Source organism: Mandrillus leucophaeus, unplaced genomic scaffold (genome assembly GCF_000951045.1).
Source record: "Mandrillus leucophaeus isolate KB7577 unplaced genomic scaffold, Mleu.le_1.0 Scaffold448, whole genome shotgun sequence".
NCBI lineage: Eukaryota > Metazoa > Chordata > Mammalia > Primates > Cercopithecidae > Mandrillus > Mandrillus leucophaeus.
The window spans coordinates 2,515,003-2,536,364 of record NW_012104787.1 but is presented as its reverse complement, the minus strand read 5'-3'; the positions used below and the strand labels follow the sequence as shown (position 1 = coordinate 2,536,364).

Genomic DNA, 21,362 nt, shown 5'->3' with positions numbered 1-21,362 from the left:
GTTCTTTTTGGGGCTCACCAAGAGGGTAACCACATACGTTTTTTCCAGAATGTGGTAGTGTCTCAGACTTCTACAAAATTTCTTTAGATGCTGAAAAGAAGAATTGTAGTCATCTAGGCAATACCACCCCGAACCTGCCTGATCTCAGAAGCTAAGCGAGTCAGGCCTGGTTAGTACTTGGATGGGAGACCACCTGGAAATACCAGGTGCTGGAGGCTTAGAACAAAGAACAGAATAGCTTGTTCATGGTCCTTCAGTCCTCAGTACCAGTCAAGTGGGAATCTTCAGTGAATTAACCTTTTTCTAGGGCTGCGGAGTTTAGTTGGTTTGCTCATAGCACTATCGAAGTTACAGGCTGTATGCATTAATCAGGTAGCTCCCACATCTGGGCTGCCACCTTTCAGAAGTTGATAGTCCAGGAGACACATGAACCAGTTCAGATTCATCACAAACACAGGGAAAGTGCTCCAGTATTTTTAATCCATCTTTCCTTGCCTCATGTAAGTGTAAAAGACAGTGGAGTTGGGGGTATTGTGATCTATTGATTCATTTCAGGTTCTGCTTTAGTCTGTGACCTTGAAAAGAATCATTAGCTTCTTTGGTTCTGTCTTAAAAGGAATGAAAATTATTGCTCACTGTATTCTTTCTAACATGGGGAAGGTCATGAGGAATATGCTGGCAATGAATTTATAATGGAAAAAGTCTAACATTTCTCTTCCATACTCCTTTCAGAATCGGCTACAGTCTCAAAGGGCAATGCTTCTGCAAGGCACTGAAAGCCTGAACCGGGCCACCCAAAGTATTGAACGTTCTCATCGGATTGCCACGGAGACCGACCAGATTGGCTCAGAAATCATAGAAGAGCTGGGGGAACAACGAGACCAGTTAGAACGCACCAAGAGTAGAGTAAGTCTGGGCAGACAGGGAAAGGGGCAAGTATGGGGAAATTAGGGGGCCACTGCACCTGGAAACCATATTAAGACCAAAAGCTACAGCAGTTCTGTATTCAGGGAATAGTCTTTTTTAAGTTCTTATGCTTTTCTCAATTTTTATTTATTAATTTTTTTATTATTTATTTATTTTTGAGATAGCGTCTCACTGTGTCACCCAGACTGGAGTGCAGTGGCGTGATCTCCACTCACTGCAACCTACACATCCTGGGTTCAAGCGATTCTCTTGCCTCAGCCTCCTGAATAGCTGGGATTGCAGGCATGTGCCACCACGCGTAGCTAATTTTTGTATTTTTAGTAGAGACGGGGTTTCGCCATGTTGGCCAGGCTGATCTCGAACTCCTAACCTCAGGTGATCCATCCGCTCTGGCCTCCCAAAGTGCTAGGATTACAGGCATGAGCCACTGTGCCTGGCCGCTTTGCTCAATTTTTAGTTTGCTTGGCCGAGAGATCTCCCTTAGAAGCAATTTTACCCCTAAGAATTAGACATCATTGGAAATTTTTGCTTCAGTGAAGGGAAAAAAAGATGGAAGAAACCTGATTTCTACACTTACAAGATTACAGGAATTAATAAGGATAAAGTGGCTATATTCTCTCTTTGGCAAGAGAAATAATATGTCAAAAGGCACTTAAGGATTCAAAGCTTCCAATCTGAGATTTTAATTTTTCACACATCTAATAGAGTATTCTGCTATTCTTACGAAAACATCATCTACTTATACCCTGTCATTAAGAGCCAAGGCTATTTTCCAGATTTCGTAAAATAGTACCACAGTTTATAGATTTATAAATTATGTTTCAGTCCTGGACTGTAACCTTTTACTGTTATCTAAGTAAAAGTAAAAAAAAAAAAAAAAGTAATAGGGAAAAAAAGTCTCTAAGGATTATCCAGTAAGGTAAACTGGATCATTGTGGAAAGAAAACAAATATTTAAACCAAATGATCAGGGACCTCTAGTCTACTGTCACTCTGAGAGCCTCAGAAAAATAACTCATTTATTTTTTCCTTTCCATAAATGAGTTAACCTATGTAGGAATTTTTTAGTTTTTTTAGAGACAGGGTCTTGCTCTGTCACCCAGGCTGGAGTGCAGCAGTGCAATTAGAACTTACTGTAGCTTCAAACTCCTGGGCTCAAGTGATCCTCATGTGTAGCTGGGACTACAGGCATGTGCTACTGTGCCTGGCTAATTGTTTTAATTTTTTGTGAAAACGGGGTTTCACTATGTTGCCACAGTTGCTCTCGAACTCCTGGGCTCGAGCAGTCATTCCACCTTGGCCTCCCAAAGCGCTAGGATTACAGGCATGAGCCACTGTGCCCGGCTGGAATTTTTAAATTAGTACAATTTGCCAATTGAATGCTGTATTCTTAATAGCAGAAGGCAAATCAATTTGAAAAACATACTGTGGCCAAGATTTGGACAGGAAAATAGTAGCTCAGTGTGAAGATTTGAGTAGATTTTCTTAGTAGCTACAATTCTCCATTAAGTCAGAGTAGTGCCTGCCCTCTTCAGTGGAAATTCACAATAAAGTACTACATTCAAGGAAAGCTATGGAGAATGTAACTTGCTTTCAGATTGTGTGGGTTTTGGTTTTTGAACATACCAGGTAGATTGGTTGAATTTAAAAGCCCAGGAGGCCAGGCTCACACCTGTAATTTTAGCACTTTGGGAGGCTGAGGTGGGAGGATGGCTTGAGCCTAGGAGTTTGAAACCAGCCTGGGCAACATAGTGAGATCTCATCTCTACTAAAAATCAAAAAAAGTAGCAGGGTATGGTGGCATGCACCTGTGATCCCACCTTACTTTGGGACAGGTGGGGGTATTGCTTGAGCCTGGGAGGTCAAGGCTGTAGTGAGCTGTGATTGCAGCACTGCACTCCAGCCTGAGTGACGGAGCGAGACCCTGTTTCAGAGAAATAAAAGCCACGGAATGAGCTGAGAGGTCAGCTTACCAAGGCCACTGGGGAATGGGAACAGATGGCAGGTAGCCATCTGTTGGAGGTGAAATATCCTCCAGCTGTCCAGATTAGTAGCAGGCAGTTGAAAGTTACATGGAGGTTCTTTTCACAATTCAATGCAACTGTCTCTTAAGAGGGTAAAGAAAAAAGATAACCAGATCCCAAAAGTAGTAACCGGCCAGCCTACAAAAACAAATGCCAACTCAAGAGGCTGTCCTGGAATTTGGCTGATGAAATTCAAATCTTTAGTTGCTCTATAGTCACTGGCTGTCCAGTCTGCTGGCTACACTTGAAGCCTTCCCTTTTGGAGTAGCCGCGATAGAAGATTAGCTCAGTCTCAGAAGTCCATCCCCAGTAGCAACCTAGGAAGATGATTCCTAAGCCTACTTGATGAGTACTAAAATATCTTGTCCTTTCCAGGTTCTTCTACTTACACTCGAAGGCCATCATTTAAATTGGCTTGATTTCTTGGAATTTTTCAACATATATTCCTTAATGCCTAGTGTTAATCTAGGGATATTCAGTTGTACAGAGTATACTTTTTAAAGAGGGAAATAATCACTATTTTCTCTTCTCAGCTGGTAAACACAAGTGAAAACTTGAGCAAAAGTCGAAAGATTCTCCGTTCAATGTCCAGAAAGTAAGTTTTATTAAAGTCATGAAATTTCTCTTAACTCAATGGCTTTCAACCAAAAAGCTTAAAATAGTGACTTACGAAGGTCCTAATAAAGCACCTCAGCAGCTGACGCATAGTCCCCATATACTCAGTACCACCCAACAGACCAGAATAAATACACTAAGGAATATGGTCTTGGATAATTAAATAGCTCAGGATAAAATCATTTGTTAAAAGTATATACTGCTTTGACTTGGAGCAGTGAAAAATTTCTCCACTGAAAAGATATTTAATCACAGCTAATGTTCTTTAGAGAAGGCAACACATGGGAATAACAGCTTCCGATTCCTTGAAATATATTTGTATAATCTCGGCCGGGCACGGTGGTTCACACCTGTAATCCCAGAACCTTGGGAGGCCGAAGCGGGCAGATCACAAGGTCAGGAGTTCAAGACCAGCCTAGCCAACATGGTGAAACCCGTCTCTATTAAAAAATTAGCTGGGCATGGGGACGGGCACCTGTAATCCCAGCTACTCAGGAGGCTGAGACAGAGAATTGCTTGAACCCAGGAGGCGGAGGTTGCAGTGAGCCAAGATGGCGCCCCTGCACTCCAGCCTGGGGGACAAAGCGAGACTCCGTCTCAAAAAAAGAAAAAAGAAATATATTTGTAAAATCTTGATTAGAAAGCAGTTTTCACCTGCATAGTACTTGCTTTTGGCTCTGCTTGCCCTTCATGGGAGTCAGCTCCTTTTCTGGAAGTTCTGTCTTGTAGGGAAGAAGTAGACTTTTAAAAATAAAACCCTTGGGGAGTTGTCAGGGTTGGTGGGCAGTAACTGAGCCAAGATGCTGCAGAATCAGCTGGCACTGTCAGGTTGCCCAGAGGACCATGAGCGTTGCTTCACGCAGGCATTTTGAAAATAAAGGTCTAGAAAACACAAGCTGTTTCAGGAGAAGAACAGAATTGCAGTACATCTAAAGGGTGGTGGAGCTGATGACCTCCTGTGTAGAGCCACTGTGGTTCTCAATTAGTGAAACAGCGTATGCCATGCATCAGCTGACTGTGATTTCATTTCCCAAGAAACAGGATTGACTTCAGTCATCACAGCAGTGACTTGATTCAGTTTCATTCAGCTCTCTATGGACTCCTAGTCTGATAAATAACTAAGTCCTTCTTTGAGGATCAAAATTTGAATTGTACTAACTGCCACCAATAAAGTAGTCTTTATCAAAAATAAAAACCAAAATCGTTGAGTGCTAACAGACAAATCCAGGGCAGAAATATTGCCACTGAGGTTGAAGTTGGGGGTAAGAGGGTATTGTACATGACCTTGGGCACAGGTGGCCTAGCATGAAACAAAACTACAACCCACTCATGGAACTAGCAGGAGGGATGGGATTTTCCTACAGTGATAAATTCCTTGTGGAACAGGGAGAAACCTAGAGTGAACATGAGAACTAGAGGTTGGATTCTTTGTGTAAACAACAGATAGTAAAATTTTTAAGCTCCTATACTACCTTTATAACATATCCATTTGGGTTGATATAGTAAAATTTTTAAGCTCCTATACTACCTTTATAACATATCAATTTGGGTTGATAGGAGAGCAAAGGGAAAAACAGGGCAGAGGGAAGAAGTTTCCAAGGGATTGAAAGGTATTACCCAGGCTTCTAGTTACTTATCCTAGGGCTGGACCCATCCTGAGCTGGATGTATATATGATTACTTTTTCTAGCTAACCCCTCTTTCTAGAAAAGCTATTTTTAAAGGAAGTAACTACCATTTGAACACATTTCAGAATCCATTTTTATGCTTTGGTTTTTATTGTCTCAGTTTAACATTTCTGTGAGGTAGACAGTATTATCCCTAAATGACAGCTAAAGAACCTTATGAGTATTTCCTGGTAGTGGCTGTGTGATCAAACAAACAGCCTCAGAGTATCCAGCTGTGGTTCCAGGTCTAACCCCAAAATGTTTAGAAGGAAGGTTATCCAAACTTCTGACTACTCCCCACTTTGCTTCTCTTTGTAGAGTGACAACCAACAAGCTGCTGCTTTCCATTATCATCTTACTGGAGCTCGCCATCCTGGGAGGCCTGGTTTACTACAAATTCTTTCGCAGCCATTGAACTTCTATAGGGAAGGGTTTGTGGACCAGAACTTTGACCTTGTGAATGCATGATGTTAGGGATGTGGATGGAATAAGCATATTGCTGCTGTGGGCTAACAGTTCAGGGATGCACTGTGTAGCCAAACTGTGGGAGGAGGGAGGAAAGATGGAAAACCACTTAAATGTGAAGGAACAGCAACAAGACCAGTATGATATACCAAGGTAATAAATGCTGTTTATGACTTCTTTAAATTGACATAGTACTGTAGCATATTAACACCCTGTGAACTGCAAAAAGCCAAATACATTTACAGTAGTATTGGTCACCAAAATAGAGGGGAAACTTTACAATTGTGAGAATGTGTAAATGTTCTCATTAAGGCAGTATTGACCCAGACAACCATTTTGTATCTGTCTGTCCCCTCAATGCCTCATAATTCTGGAATGCCCGTTGTGAAACATGTCAGTGCACAGTATATCCTAAATTCTCACACGTGCTTGATTTTCTGATTCATCTGGTGAACTGGGAGTAGGAAGTTGGCCATAGACAATATGCCCTCCTTCTCTTGTCTGACCAAAACTTGAAGCAATCACATCCACTGCCAGGTTAGCTGTAGTCTTCGCCTCTTCCTCTGAGGTGGCCAACTGAGGATTGACTTCAACAAGATCCAGTGCCGACAGCAACCCTGGAGGAACAAAGTGTGACAAAACCTCAAATTCCCTTGCTACTACTCTCAGTGAGGGTCATCCCACTGGGACAGGGAGAACAAGCTAAGGTAAAAACAAGAGTCCGTTTTGTAGTAGAAAATACCTATTTTCAGGAAGCCCCTTGCACCTCATCCTCTTGGCCGTGAATTTAAGTTAAAACACTGTTATGCTACAGTAGATTAAAAGAAACCTTTAAGATAACGAAATAAACCATCTTTGTTCAACTAACATAATAGGCATAATTGTCAGGCCTTCTGGAAAAGGAAAAGGCTTGGTGTTGGGTGGGGGAGGTTTTCATCCTGCTTGTTGGCAAAATGTATGCCATCTCCAGTATGACTAGGAACCTTCCAGATGCCTGCCTGGAAATGAATCAAGTATGAAGGCAGAGGAAATCTCCCACTTTGACTAGCTAAACTCCATTCCCACTTTTGAACTCTAATGTGTTATCTGTATCTGTTAGAGCACCACACCATATGCCCTGAAATGTAGTTATTACTACAAGCCTCATTCTCATCCCTGCAGGCCTGAGCTCTGGAGGCAGGTTCCACATCTAACACATCTTTTGTCTCCCAGCAGACTGACCCAGTATCTTGTACTTGATCAAAAGAAGATTCAGCCATATGTTAGTTATTTTATTTGGACTCCAGTTACCTTCTGTTAAGGTTTGAGAACTTCTGTCAAAGTTCTCAGTATTGTTCCTTTGGCCTGGAGCAAGTGGAAGGGAAGCTTAAACCAGAAGAACCTATCCAGACCTGCTAACATGCTCACCCTTCTAAATGCCTCATTGCTCTGTAGAAATTAACTTTTTAGTTGGTTATTCTGGATGAAGCATGATCTGAACAAGCTAGTATTCAGGAATACAAGTATCTGAGAATATTTAGGGTGGCCATAAAGTCTGGAAACACAGGCGAATGTACCTAATGGTTTATTGATATTACACTATAGTACATGATGTGCTCAATGCCATATGTCCATTCAGCATCTTCCCTTATTAGCAATGTGTAGTTGAGTGTATGGTGCCCAACTGCAACCAACAGGTGTATTACTGTAGCATTTCCATCATTTCCTGCACATGGACCTGTGTTCCTGATTTGTCTCGATTTCCACTGACTAAACCTGCACCTTTAGCATATCCCAGAAGTGGGAATCAAGGTTTGCAGTATTAGAAATAATACATGACTTATGTTTCCAGACTATTGCCACCCTTTAAATGAAGCAAACTGCTTTAGGTATCTAGTTGACAGCATTATAACAGTGCAGTGGCACAGTCATGGCTCACTGCAGACTTAACCTCCCAAGTAGTTGGGACACCTGGCTAATTTTTTGTAGAAACAGGGTCTCACTATGTTGCCCAGGCTGGTCTTGAACCCCTGGGGTCAAGTAATCCTCCTGCCTTGGCCTCCCAGAGTACTGGGATTATAGGTATGAACCATTGTGCCTAGCCCCATGAGTGTCTTTTGGAGTAAAATATTGTAGCATGGGAACAAAGAGACAAGCCATGGCCGCTGCCACGTATAAGTGCTAGAGGTTATAACCCCTGCTCTAAAGTGGTGTTTTTAGGAAGCAAAGCAGAGAATTGAACTCCCAGGTTCTCTGACCGATAACCTAAGGACCACTGGCAACATCTAAGATTGCAGATCTGAGAATCAGATACTACCTGCCTTTCTATACTGCCTAAGGTTCTAGCAGGCTGTGGCACTAAGGAGACCATTTCTCAATGTCACTTTCTATCCCATCTAGTCAATGGTTCTCTATAGCCCCGAACCTTTCAATCTGGGGTCTCTATCCATACCGTAGTTCCATCAGATGGTTACTGAAGCAGTATGATTTGGTAGTTCTTTAAATTTTGGAATGAAAGGTCATTTGAAGTAGCTTTAAAACCAGAAGCTTTCTGACAGAAATGGAAACTGTTTGCAAACAAGTATGAGTTTTGGAAAAGTAGCCAGTCTTGTAGCCAGTCTTGATAACGTAGAATTCATCTTAGTACTCTTTCCATCAGTCATTCTCATCTAACTGTATCCCCCTTATTGGAGATCCTATCAGGCTCTAGTACAAGACCTACCCTACATAAAGGACCCAAGATATTGTCCAATTTGCAGATTTCTTCAAGAAATCAGCTTTAACTCCAAATTCACAACTCCCAATGAACCAACCTCTTAGAGTGCAATTTACAGTCTTGGTCTTGCCTTCTTATCTTAATCTGTCTTTAGATAACTCAGACACAAAGAACTGCATCAGTTTGACAATTTATTCTGGTATTTAATGTTTAAATTATTAACAATTAAACAATTTTTTACTCATTATTACCTTAGTGTAATTTGGCAAGAGCCATGTCCAAGCATGACTCTAAAGTAGTCCTTTTTATTAGCATGGCCATATAATTTTTAGCTACAAAAGTTCAAGCAAAAACAAACTCTGCAATGATGTGGAATATCAGAAAAGATCCTTTGCAGGCAAGAGACTCCAGCATATTTACCTATTTTGTTAACAGGCTGCAGACCTGGTTGCTACATACCTGTATTGTGTATTTCCTCAGCAATATACATGCCTTCTCGATAGGTTAGTCCCCCTACAACAGGAGTTCCTGTGGCTGGAGCCAGTGTAGGGTCAAATGCATCAATATCAAAACTCAGATGGATTGGTCTTTGTCTCCTAGAAAGGAAGAGAATAAAATAATACTTAACTGGTTGTGCTTAGACACTCATCCTTCTCATGGTTGCAACTCCTTGATTTTGTTGTTATTAGTCCTGGTACTTTGTTAATAAAGCTATTAATACATTTCCAGGCTTTCTATTCTTGGAAGTTACTGAGATTGGCAATATTAACTTCCTACCTACCACTTCATGATACTGCCATTTGTTCTGCATGCCTCAGACAGACTAACTCTCATGTATGTTTCTGCCTTACCCTGGGTATTAGAACTTCTTACACTAATAACTGTCAATAGAGGGATTTCTTCATTTCTAGATGAGATTGGGCTCTGATACAGTCTAATTTAAATTGGCTTGATGTAGGTTATGGCTGCTGTTATTCTCTGAACCTAACAGCAGCTGAAGTGAACTCTAATTTTAGGTCTGCAGTTTTAATATCTTCCATTTCTAACTTCATTATAGCCCCAGTATCCAAAGGCTGAAGCTAACAACTAAGTTTCTTAACAGCTTACGAAATGACATACTACCAGATAACAGTTCCGACATTAATCACCCAGAAGTAAATAGTTGGTATTGGGAAAATGCTCTTAAAACTACTGTTTGATTAGTATTCATCTGCCATCTTTCTACACTGCCAAGATTTGCTTAACATAAAACTCATATGAAACAGTCGTGAGACTGGGAAGAATGGGACAGTTGAAACAATAAATGCTTGTCATCTCAGAAGATAAGCATTAAAGATGGAGATCAAGAAAAATTCCTGAGACAGAAGATCTAGGCAATGATTTAGAGGAAGCCTCCTCCCAAAAACCCCAGAGGAAGAATATGACCTGTGTTTCATATTTTACCTTTCTGAACTATTTAAAATTATGTGTATGTTTTTGCTTTTTATTTTAAAAGTAAAGCTGTTGTCCTCAAGAAACAGGCTAAAGTGTGTTGCCCACTGGGGGTTTGCCCTGACATCAGTTACAGTTACTTACTTGCCAATCAGCAGATCAAATGTTTGTTCCATGACCTTCTGGATACCAAGTCGATCAATATCTCTCATGGAAAAATACTGGATATCATAGTTCTTTAAAATAAAACTGTGATGAGATATAAAGGAAGGAGTCCTTAGTTTAAAGAGCATTTTTAATACATGCATATTTGGGGGAGGGGGTGGGTTTGTTGTAGTGACCTACAATAGACCAAGTCGAGCATCAGCCTTTCAAATGGAACATAATTGGCTAGGACGGGCCCTAAACTTCAGCCAAATGCATCAACTTACTGTTCAGGAGGGTCCACGTCTCTTAGACCAATATACACAATACTTGGGGAAGAGATACAAGGTTTGATCCAGGAAAATCCTGGTAGTTGTGGTACCTATGAAAGGGAGGAATGGACAGGATTAATCAAGAATTCTTGGTCTCACCAAGATCATCACCATGTGCCTCCTGGGTATGCAATCTACTTTCTTCTGCCACCCACAGGGTAAGTTTAGAGCAACACAGGACACACTCCTCGGGGAAGGAGAAGTGATGCAAGGCGGAAATGTTTCAGAAGGGCAGCTGAGGAACAGTAGTGCTTTCTCACGAATAAAATCTCTAAGGTTGTCTTGGTTTCTCATTAACTTACCTAGTAGCAGGAATACTGCTGATTAGCCCTTTTCTATCCCGTTGCACATTACTGACTTATTTACAGATTGGTTCTTGAAGCATAACCTGGTTGCCATCTCAAGTTGGCCAACAGCCGACACAGGACTTATGCCCAATGAATAATCTTTGTAGTGTCCTGGTTTGACTTGGTCTCTCACTGAAGGGAGGGATATACAGAGTCTAGTCTATGCCTAACAGGGACTCCCATAGCTTCTGAGCTGCTCAGGAAAATGTTACCCAGAGGTCATCATGGTTTTATTTGTCTTCTAGATCAGTGTGTCTGAGAATATGGCCTGGGAGCCTCTAACCAAGAAGTCCTCAGGCTGTGGGTATACCAGTTGCTATAGTTACTATCCCTCCTTGCTTTCTTACAAGGTTATGAGCCCCCCCCAAAGAACAGGGACCATGTCCTAGTCTTTATACCCCTAGCATCTGGCAGACTGCCTGGTCCATAATAGTGATGAACAAATGAAGGAGTGGTAATCCACACTCAACCCCACCCTTCACACAATCTTACTGAACTAGACCAACCCCAGCAAAACCCTGCAAGCATTCACCTTTCTTTTCATTTCGGCCCACTGACCTTGTCCTGTAGTTCTCTGAGGAGAAATGAAACTGGCTGTCCATGGAGATTTCCTGATGAAGTGGTAAGGGGTGTGTTGATGTCAGCATGGGCATCAACCCAGACAACGCAAAGGTCTGGGCAGTGTCGGGCATGGCCGCTAATGGTACCAATTGCCAGGCTGCAAAGAACAAATATAATCTTGAAGGCCCTCTGCTTGGCAAACATGACCAATAACAAATGTCCTCAGGCAAAACAACTTATACTCTCTCCACAGGGTAAAACCAGGGCCTAGACGGAGGCTGGGTTTGGGTGAAGCAAGACCTGTAGTTGTAGTTCCCAAAGATTAACCTTGAGTGATTTAGACAGGAAGAAATATAAAGCCCTAGAGATTCCACGCTGGTGACTGGCTACCCTGCAGTGTGACAGATGTCACTGCTATCCGCAAATCCACGTAATTTTATCCATTAGCCCTGGCTCAAAAAAGTACCTCAAATATTTGTTCAATGAATGAAATCAAGTTAAGCCAGACAAGATGGTGTACACCTGTAATCTTAGCTACTCAGAGAGCTGAGGTGAGAGGATCACATGAGCCCAGGAGTTCAAGACCAGCCTGGGCAACATAGTGACACCGTGTCTCCAAAAGTGAAAAAAAAGAAAATAAATCTTGGTAAATGATATGGTCTATAGGTAACAACTCACCAAACTCTGAAAGAAAAGCTCTTGGAGACATTAACAGGGTAAACCAATTAAATACCTCATTTAGACCACTAAATCTACCTGCTTCCTAAGTAAAAAATCACTAAGTAAAAAGGTTTATTGGTGTTACCTTATATATATTAGCATGGCATTCAATTTTTTTTTTTTTTTTTGAGACAGAGTCTCGCTGTGTTGCCCAGGCTGGAGTGCAGTGGCGCAATCTCATCTCACTACAACCTCCACCTCCTGGGTTCAAGCTATTTTCCTGCCTCAGCCTCCCGAGTAACTGGGATTACAGGCACATGCTACCACACCTGGCTAATTTTTTGTATTTTTAGTAGAGATGGGGTTTCAACATGTTGGCCAGGCTGGTCTTGAACTCCTGACCTCAAGTGATCCACCCAGCTCAGCCTCCCAAAGTGCTAGGATTACAGGCTTGAGCCACCATGCCCGGCCTCAAATATTCTTAAAGTGTTTTTCTGTTTTTGCTTTTCCTTGTCCTTGGGCTCTGCTTAAATTAGCCAACTGTCCTGTCTCAATTCTAAGAATACACCTGATGAAATAAATGTGGGAGAGCTTCCCAGTAACCAAGGAATTTGACATACATGGGAAATGTAGCTTAAGCATCTTAGGACTTCAACCATCCTTGGTCAATATAGCATGAGACAACTATTCTAGGCTCCATGTCCCACACTGGTTGGGTCTTTTGAGGAATAGCATGGTCTAGTGAAAAGGCAGTGGATTAAGTCAGAATACTAGAGTTTTAGTCCAGGAAGAGCTGTGTGACTGAAAACAAAGCATCTAATTTCTTCAGACTTCAGTTTCCTTTTCTATGAGATAAGGATAATAATAATACTTGACCTGTGTAAATCAGAGTTGCTTTGATGATTAAGGTAGTAATATATGTTATACCACATAAAAGGAGCAGTGACCTAAAAATGCCTCTTCTTGAAAATGTTCAATAGCTGTTCAAGTTACGCACTTGTCCCTTCCTCTCTAGAATTTCAGATTGCCTAGGTTTTAACATTGAGCCGGTAATCAGTAACATGGCTGCAATACAGATAGCCACAAGAAAAGAAAACAAGATCTCTGGTAATCACATTGATCAGGGGTCCCCAAACAGTGAGACTTGACCAGAAGTCAGACGAGAAGACAGACTAAATTTCCAGAGACCACACTGAGAAAGGAGGCAGGAGACTTGCCCACTGGTTACTTTAATTGAATGGCCTTGTCATCTCAGTAGAGAACCGGGGTGTGACCATTTTCTTCAACCTGAGTCTTTTTTTTTTTTTTTTTCCCTCCCAAGGAGGAATCTACCTGCTTCTCCAGATGTAACAAAGATTTCATTTCTGTTCAGTGATCTGAAAACCTCTCTCAGCACCTCAGGGAAAATAATCACCGGAAGAGTCACACTGGATTTGAATTCCTTCCAGCTCTATTTCCTGGTTCTAGACCTTGCATAAGTTTTCTTTCTTATTTGTTTATTTTTAAGAGAACTGATCTCACTGTGTTGCCCAGACTGGCCTCAAACTCCTGGGTTCAAGCGATCCTCCCACCTCAGCCTCCTGAGTAGCTGGGCCTGCAGGCATGCACCACTGTGCCCATCTTGGATAAGTTCTCATATGTCTGTCCCTATATGCTTCCAGCAGTAAATGATAAAACCATATCTACCACATAGCATTGTTAGCAGGATGAACTGAGAATATGTATGGAGTGCTCAATACTCCTAGTACTTCAGTGCCTTTTTCCTACCAAAGACCTTCATTGCTTAGTTCAAATCACATTCCCTTGTGAAATCTATTTTAGTCCAGATTGATCTCTTTCTCCTTTGAAATTCTGTAGAATTCAATGTTGTTGTTTTATTCCATGTATATTTATTTCATCTAGGCCTTAATATATCACAAATTTCCTACAATCTGTAGCACTGCTGAGAAAATATCAGAACAGTGCTCAATCAAGTACATGCTGATTCAGGAGGAGACAGGATCAAAGGACTGACTGCATGAGTCACTAGGGTGCATATTGTGGAGGCAGAAAATGTATGCATGGCTGGGTACAATGGCTCACGCCTGTAATCCCAGCACTTTGGAAGGCCTTGGTGGAAGGATCGCTTGAGCTCAGGAGTTCAAGACCAGTCTGGGCAACATGGCCAAACCCCCTCTCCACAAGAAATACAAAAATGAGCCAGGCATAGTGGTGTACACCTGTAGTCCCAGCTACTTGGGAGGCTGAGGTAGGAAGATGACTTCAGCCCAGGAGGTGGAGGTTTGCAGTGAGCCGAGATCATGCCACTGTACTCCAGCCTGGGAGACAGAGCCAGAGCCTGTCTCAAAAAGAAAGAAAGAAAGAAAGAAAATGTAGTAACATGCCAAAGGGGATTTCTAACAGTTCTGTTAGCAGAAATGCTAACAAAAACTCTCAAATTCAGCCTATCAATGGACCTTTCTAATTCTCCAAAGTCAAAAGATAGTGTCTCAAGAAAGCTTCCCAGGAGACAAACATGTAACACAGTGCCTAGGAACCTTGCCTAGGCACCTGAACCTCTGAACTTGCTGTGTCTGAATGTACATGTTCTTACTATACAATGTGTCATACAAAGAAAGCCACAGTGCCCCTTCAGCAGCTCAGGATCTTAGGCGTTTAAATGCTGTTTATTTTAATATCTACCCTAAAAATTCTATAGAGTATTTTTCTCCAGATAAGGAAACAGGTAAAGAAGCTAAGTGATGAGCCCAAAGCACCATGTAATCCAGCCCCTCACCACCCGTGGCTCCCGGCTTACCTGTGGTCTCCTCCCAGTGTGACACAGCTGTAGCCATCTGACACAGCTCTGCTAACCACCTCAGCCAGTTCCTGGTTGGCAAGACCCACTGAGCGCGGATTCACTATCAGGTTGTTGTAGAGATCATCTTTGGGGACTGGAGTAAAACTCAAATCTCCAAAGTCTTTTAGGTGGCAGCCTGGAAACAAACGAGGGATGGCAAGATGAATTTTCTGTGCTATCTCCAACTCTTACTAGCCTGGGCCACAATGATAATATGTGACAAAGTACACATCATAATCATTTTGTCACAGCAAAATTTAAAATGTCAAATGACTGTGGGAAGATTATCTTGATCCTATTATGAATAGTTTTGCAGATGTTGGAAACTGGAACTAAGAGATGTCAATTGACTTAACCCAACAATAAAAAAATGGTTAACAGTTAGACCTCAGATATTCCAGAGTGATAGAGTAGAAGTAAAATATCAAAAAGAACCAACAATTTTAAAGAAAATTAAGAACCAACAATTTTAAAGGAAATTAAGTACTATTAAGTTAGCAAAAATACACAGAGATTCTCATTTTTTTTTTAACTTTCTTTTTGTAGAAATGAGGTCTTGCTATGTTACCCAAGCTGGTCTCGAACTTCTGACCTCAACTGATCCTCCCACCTCAAACTCCCAAAGTGCTGGGATTATGGGCATGAGCCACCATGCCTGGCCAAGAAATTAACATTTTATAATATTTTATATATGAAAAGCCAATCTGAAACATCCTAAAAGAAATATCTAAAATTTATTGATTATTTCCAAGATCCCAGGCATTGTTCTAACTGCTCAACATATATTCTTATTTAAGACTCAGAACAACTCTGTGAGGCAACTAAAATGTGCTTATTCTGTGGATGAGGAAACTGAAGCCAAAGAGAAGTAATCACCCAAGTTACACAGCTGTTAAGTGCCAGAATCAGGATCCGAATCTAGGCCATCTGGCTCCAGAGTTTGTACAGGTTGAGTACCCGTTATCCAAAGGCTTGGGACCAGAAGTGTTTTAGACTTTTTGTTTTATTTTTTCAGATTTTGGAATATTTGCATTATGTATATTGAGAAATCTTAGGGATGGAACTCAAGTCTAAACACAAAACTTGGGTTTCATATACACTTTATACACATAACCTGAAGGTAATTTTATATAATATTTTAAATCATTTTGTGCATGAAACAAAGTTTGTGCACACTGAACCATCAGAAAACAAAGGTGTCACTATCACAGCCACCCATGTGGACAATCTGATTGTTTGGCATCACCATCTTCCTGACTGTGAATTTATATGCTACTGATAGGCAGTAATTTTCTTGCTTTTTCACACATAGGTACTTAACAGCAGAAAATATGACATACCATTAATACAGTGTGTTCAGGGTAACTTGTAATGTCATATTGGTGCTCAAAAAGTCTCAGATTTTGGAAGACTTCAGATTTTGGATTTCTGTATTAGGGATGCTCAACCTCTATCCTTTACTATGCAATTTGTCTCCTAAGGAATTCCTCATGAGTCCAGCACTTTAAGAACTAGTGCTATATTCTCACAGCTTTGAATATTTTCCCACCTAAGTTGGATGCTACATTTAGGGTGAGAACTAAATAATCTGACTCCATCAAACAGGGATCTGAACTGTCAGAGAACAGAACATTGACATAGATTGTATTCTTAGGGTCCCGGTATTGGGGAAGGGGCAGTAACAAGGTAGACATGGCATATCTTAATATTGGCAGAGATTTGTGTTAAAGGTTTGGATTAAGAGCAGCATAGACTCATCATGAATTTAAATTATAATTTTGAGCTTTACCTCTTGAACCCAAACTCGATCCAAAGCCAAAATTCTGAGGAAATATAAAAATAAAAAATGACCATAACAAAAACCCATGAGGCCAACCAAGGAATTGCTACCAAGAGATATTGGAAACAAGACAGAAAACTTTATCCTATTCTTTTCTTCCTCTCCAGCCCTTGTGTCACCCAGACCTATTCTTAAAGGTAAGATACACCTACAGCAAGAATTCTGTATTTATCTTTTGGCCATTACACTTTAAGGAATAGTCGTATAAAAGGCCCTGACCTGGAGAAGATCCAGACAACTAGATAAAAAGGTAGCAGGGGCAGGGGTAGGAGGAGAAAAATATGACAACAGGCCAAAGACATTGTGAACCAAGAGAAAAATGTGAACCAAATAAAACATCTATAAAAATCTTTTATTAAAAAAAAGACAAAAAGGTATGAGTAAAGTCATTATGGACTTCACCAAATCTCAAAATATGGAGAAGATACTTTAGACTTAAGAGAATGAAAGTTTTAATTAACCTTCAAGTCAATATCAAGTCTTTACTCTGTTGACAACTCAATCCTGGACTGCACAGACTTTTTGTTTTGTTTTGTTTTTGAGACAGGGTCTTGCACTGTTACCCAGGCTGGAGTGCAGTGGCACAATCTTGGCTCACTGCAACCTCCACCTCCCAGGTTCAAGCAATTCTCCTGCCTCAGCCTCCTGAGTAGCTGGGATTACAGGTGTGTGCCACCATGCCCGGTAAATTTGTTTTTGTATTTTTAGTAGAGACAGGGTTTTGCCATGTTGGCCAGACTGGTCTCGAACTTCTGACCTCAAGTGATCCGCCTGCCTCAGCCTTCCAAAGTGCTGGGATTACAGGCATGAGCCACCGCGCCCAGCCTACTGCACAGATCTTGGACAATTCCTGGATGTTTCTACTTTCACCTCCATGTTTATCTCAGCACTCTCCTTAAATCACATCAACCATTAGGTTCTTATTAGATGTAAGACACCAGGGTATGCCTGCTGATTTATAATATTAGGTGTACAATTATAACAGATTTATACTCTTTATAAATTTATATTTTGGTCATTGCACTTTAAGGAATAGTCATATAAAAGGCCCCAAACTGGAGTTAAATAATATTAACTAACTTTTCAGAACTATTTGCCAAGTGCTTTCATTCAATCCTCATATGACCAAGAAGAAATACAGGGGAATTAAAGTGCTCAATCCAGTGGATATGTCACAGAACTTGGGGACTACCCAAGTCCAATCATGCAAACCAGGATGTAGACTCAGATAAACGTGAGAGAAAACAGTACTCACTTGTATTAGAAAAAAGCTGCACAAAGCCTAAAAAGTGAACCTAAAGAGAATTTGGCAATCTTACAGCAATATTCCCCAGGAAGAGAGATTGAATTTCATAGGATTTTGGTCGCTAATTCAGGCCATCACTCTGCTCTCATTACAGGTGCTAGAAGGGTACTAACTTCTGTCAGGGGTTCATCAGATTAATTCCCAACCTGGGTAGTGGATTCTGTCAACATTGTCCAACTCCATTTACTCCGATGCCATCTCACCAAACAGCCTTCTGGCTATTCAGTTGGTTTCCTACGTGCCTTAATATGGGCAAGAGCTTCTAGACAGTGGACGCTGGAAGGACTACTGCTTCACATAATTATGCATGGGCACTTAGGTTGATCCAGCACCATTAGCATGAGTCTGTGGGTCTGAAAGCCCGATGAGCTATGCACTCAGCAACCTTGTGTTTCTGCATCCACAAAGCTAAGGGCCAGCCCCCTCTAAAGGGATTAATACCTTGAAAGGCCCTGCCTGAGTGGCCTACCTTCCTGCTCCCAACTCTGCTCTTTTTTTGCCCCCCTAGAATATTCAGGAAGAACCCACTCTGCTCTATAATCTGCACAGTTTCAGTGCCACGTAAGGACTTGTGACAATGAGTCCTAAAGGAGTCAAAGGAAGTTCACTGAGGATCAGGGGCGTCAAAGAAGAACTCCTATGACAAATAGTTTGTACTTGCACTGTTTTGCTTTCTTCCCCCCCTTCCCTTACTGGCAATTGAAATTCTCTGTAAAATTGGATGATAACATGTATAACAGAGGTCCCAAACCTACTCCCCAGGTTTTACTACCATATCCTTTTAGACTTTAATCATTTTTTTCCCCTTTTCTTGGATTATTAGTAGAGACAGGGTCTCACTGTGTTTTCCAGGCTGGTCTCCAACCCTGGGCTCAAGTAATTCTCCCATCATGACCTTCCAAAGAGCTAGGATTACAGGTGTGAACCACCATGCCTGGCCTAGTTATAAGCATAATACATAATATTATTTTAAGTAAGGTTATTAGAGTAAATTAACTGCCATAGCAACTCCCCCCAAATAGTGGCTGAAACACAGTTTATTTCTTGTTCGTTTAGCATCCAGGGTAGGTATTCCAGGTCAGCAGGAGGCTTTCCTTTATGCGGTAATTCAGAGACCTGGCTTGTGGCTCCCATATCTAGGACTTTGCCATCTGTGTGGCTAAGTCTAGGTCTCTCCAGGTTCAAGGCAGCAGGAGAGAAAGAAAGCATTGAGAAAGCACACCTCCTCTTTTCAAGACTCTGGCCTGAAAGTGGCACATTACTCCTGCTCACTTTTGGCACTGGCCAGCAAATGCAGGTCTAGCTTATGTCCAGAAGAGAGTGAGAATGGATTTTGGTGGATAGCTAGCAATCTATGCCACAGTACTTTTTTATTCTACTGCCATAACCTTTAAGAACAAAATATGAAAGTTGCTCTAGGATTACAAATTTATGTTAAACTATTCTAATTACAGAACTGAATCAACAAATATATGCCAGCCTGATGTCACCTCTTAAGAGCTTTCTCCTCTAATGCCCACTGTGCCAATAGTATTGAAGTACCCAAAGGACTGGTAGAACAGAACCCTAGTCCTAGGATTATCTGAATCCTGGTTCTAGTATGTTAGTATGTTGTTGTAGAAAACATGAATTGTAACCCATCTGTTACAGTTTTTTTCCTTAAGAGGAGTGAGGAGGCTGATGGGACGTTAACATTTTGTAAGAGCAGGATGAACTGGGTAATATTAAAGCTATTCCTTTTTTTTTTTTTTTTTTTTTTGAGACAGAGTCTTGATTTGTCACTCAGGCTGGAGTGCAATGGCGCGATCTCAGCTCACTACACCCTCCGTCTCCCAGGTTCAAGGGGTTCTCCTGCCTCAGCCTCCCAAGTAGCTGGGATTACAGGCATGCACCACCATGCCCAGCTAATTTTTGTATTTTTAGTAGAGACAAGGTTTCGCCATGTTGGTCAGGCTGGTCTTGAACTCCTGACCTCAAGTGATCCTCCCACCTCAGCCTCCCAAAATGCTAGGATTACAGGCATGAGCCACCATGCCCAGCCTTAAAGCTATTTCTTTATCAGGGTGCTGTGGCAAATTCTTCTGGTTCATAGGTCATAAGAAATGGTCTCGCTAATTTTTCATGAAGCTTAGGGTAATGATGAAAAATGCAAACATTGTAATGTGTAAGGAATATGTGTCTGGCTGTTATGCCTGAGGGAACTTTCCCTTTCTCTAACTGTGCATCAAGTCAGCTCATCTGTAAGTCCAGGTCAGGTGAGACCTAGTGTTTCATTGCTGCTCTTTCTTCTCTTTTAAGAGGACATTGTAGGACAAGAGGAGCCTGAAACTTCAAGGAAGTTCTCATGTCAAACAGATTTGGAAGCAATGTGAAAGGCTCTCATTTTTCACTTACTGTTTATACACTGGCACAGCCTTGTAGGTTCTCTCCTGAGTGCTGGTAATAAAATCCACCGAGTACTACACTCTGATCTTTCAGGCCCCAGATGTTACCTTTGGCCTTGATAAACCTCTCCAGGCTCTATCAGAGAGGAACAAGAACACAAGTGCATCAACAGAATGATGCAACCAGGCGGTAAGGAAGAAATCAAAACAGCCTTACCTGACCTTAGCAATATCTGTGAACAGCACTTCTATTTCAGGGCTAGTGAGTAAATCCCTGAAAGAAGCCAGAGACAGGAAATGGATAATAATTGTCTGCCTCTACACACCACATTGTGCCACACATTCTACAGATAGGTGCGCATTCTCGCATCCTCTGCTGGTATCACTATCCACACATTGCAGGGGAAGAATTTCAGCAAGGCTAAATAGCTCCAACTTTAACAGCAACTGAATCACCCTTTGGTTAGAGACTCATATACAATTGATGAGTGAGGTTTATTTTTTATTTTATTTGACAGCATAAGACTATCCCATTCTCCTTAGTGCTGTGACCCCTGTTGCTACCAGGGCTCTTAGCAAGTCAAGAGAGATGGGTTTCAAAGTGGGCTGACACACAGTAGGGTCTGCTGAGCCACAGGCAGCCCATTGGTAGAATAACAGACATGGAGAAAAGCTAGGGGCCTCTTAGTGTGCAGTTTTTCCAAATTGGTTCTACATATGAATAGGATAGAAATGTTTGTGACTTGTCAGGAATAACAAATCAGTGAAATCAGGAGAAAAACAAAGACTCTGCATCCTCACTTGGTGCTGAGAGGGTACTAATGGCTTTTAAAATTACAGACTCAAATATTATACATGGCAGATTTAGCCCCATGCAAAAGGAATTCTTGGAAATTAATTTAAAAATTTTTTTAAATTGTTTGTTTTAGATGGAGTTTTGCTCTTTCACCCACGCTGGAGTGAACTGGCACGATCTTGGCTCACTGCAACCTCTACCCAACGGATCAAGCAATTCTCCTGCCTCAGCTTCCTAAGTAGCGGGGATTACAGGTGCCTGCCACCATGCCCGGCTAATTTTTGTATTTTCAGTAGAGACAGGTTTCACCATGTTGGCCAGGCTGGTCTGG

General features: G+C 41.5%; 2 protein-coding genes across 4 annotated transcripts in view; one reads left to right on the top strand and one right to left on the bottom strand.

Annotated features, from left to right (window-relative positions):
* The window catches only part of VTI1B (vesicle transport through interaction with t-SNAREs 1B), a 31,756-nt gene extending 25,875 nt beyond the window's left edge, over positions 1-5,881 (top strand). Inside the window, exons 3-5 of one of the 3 annotated variants that reach the window (XM_011994226.1) lie at positions 733-906; positions 3,484-3,545; positions 5,550-5,881. In XM_011994226.1, coding sequence (XP_011849616.1) covers positions 733-906; positions 3,484-3,545; positions 5,550-5,646 — 333 coding nt within the window. In that variant the 3' untranslated portion in view covers positions 5,647-5,881. Of the gene's footprint in view, positions 1-732; positions 907-3,483; positions 3,550-5,549 lie in introns of all 3 variants that reach the window. The other 2 variants (XM_011994224.1, XM_011994225.1) reach the window with 2 other exon arrangements.
* The window catches only part of ARG2 (arginase 2), a 47,019-nt gene continuing 31,494 nt past the window's right edge, over positions 5,838-21,362 (bottom strand). Inside the window, exons 3-8 of the mRNA XM_011994227.1 lie at positions 14,664-14,841; positions 11,204-11,363; positions 10,254-10,348; positions 9,967-10,071; positions 8,851-8,987; positions 5,838-6,313 (exon numbers count right to left, since the gene is read on the bottom strand). Of these exons, the coding sequence (XP_011849617.1) occupies positions 6,108-6,313; positions 8,851-8,987; positions 9,967-10,071; positions 10,254-10,348; positions 11,204-11,363; positions 14,664-14,841 (881 nt within the window). The 3' untranslated portion in view covers positions 5,838-6,107. The remainder of the gene's footprint in view (positions 6,314-8,850; positions 8,988-9,966; positions 10,072-10,253; positions 10,349-11,203; positions 11,364-14,663; positions 14,842-21,362) is intronic.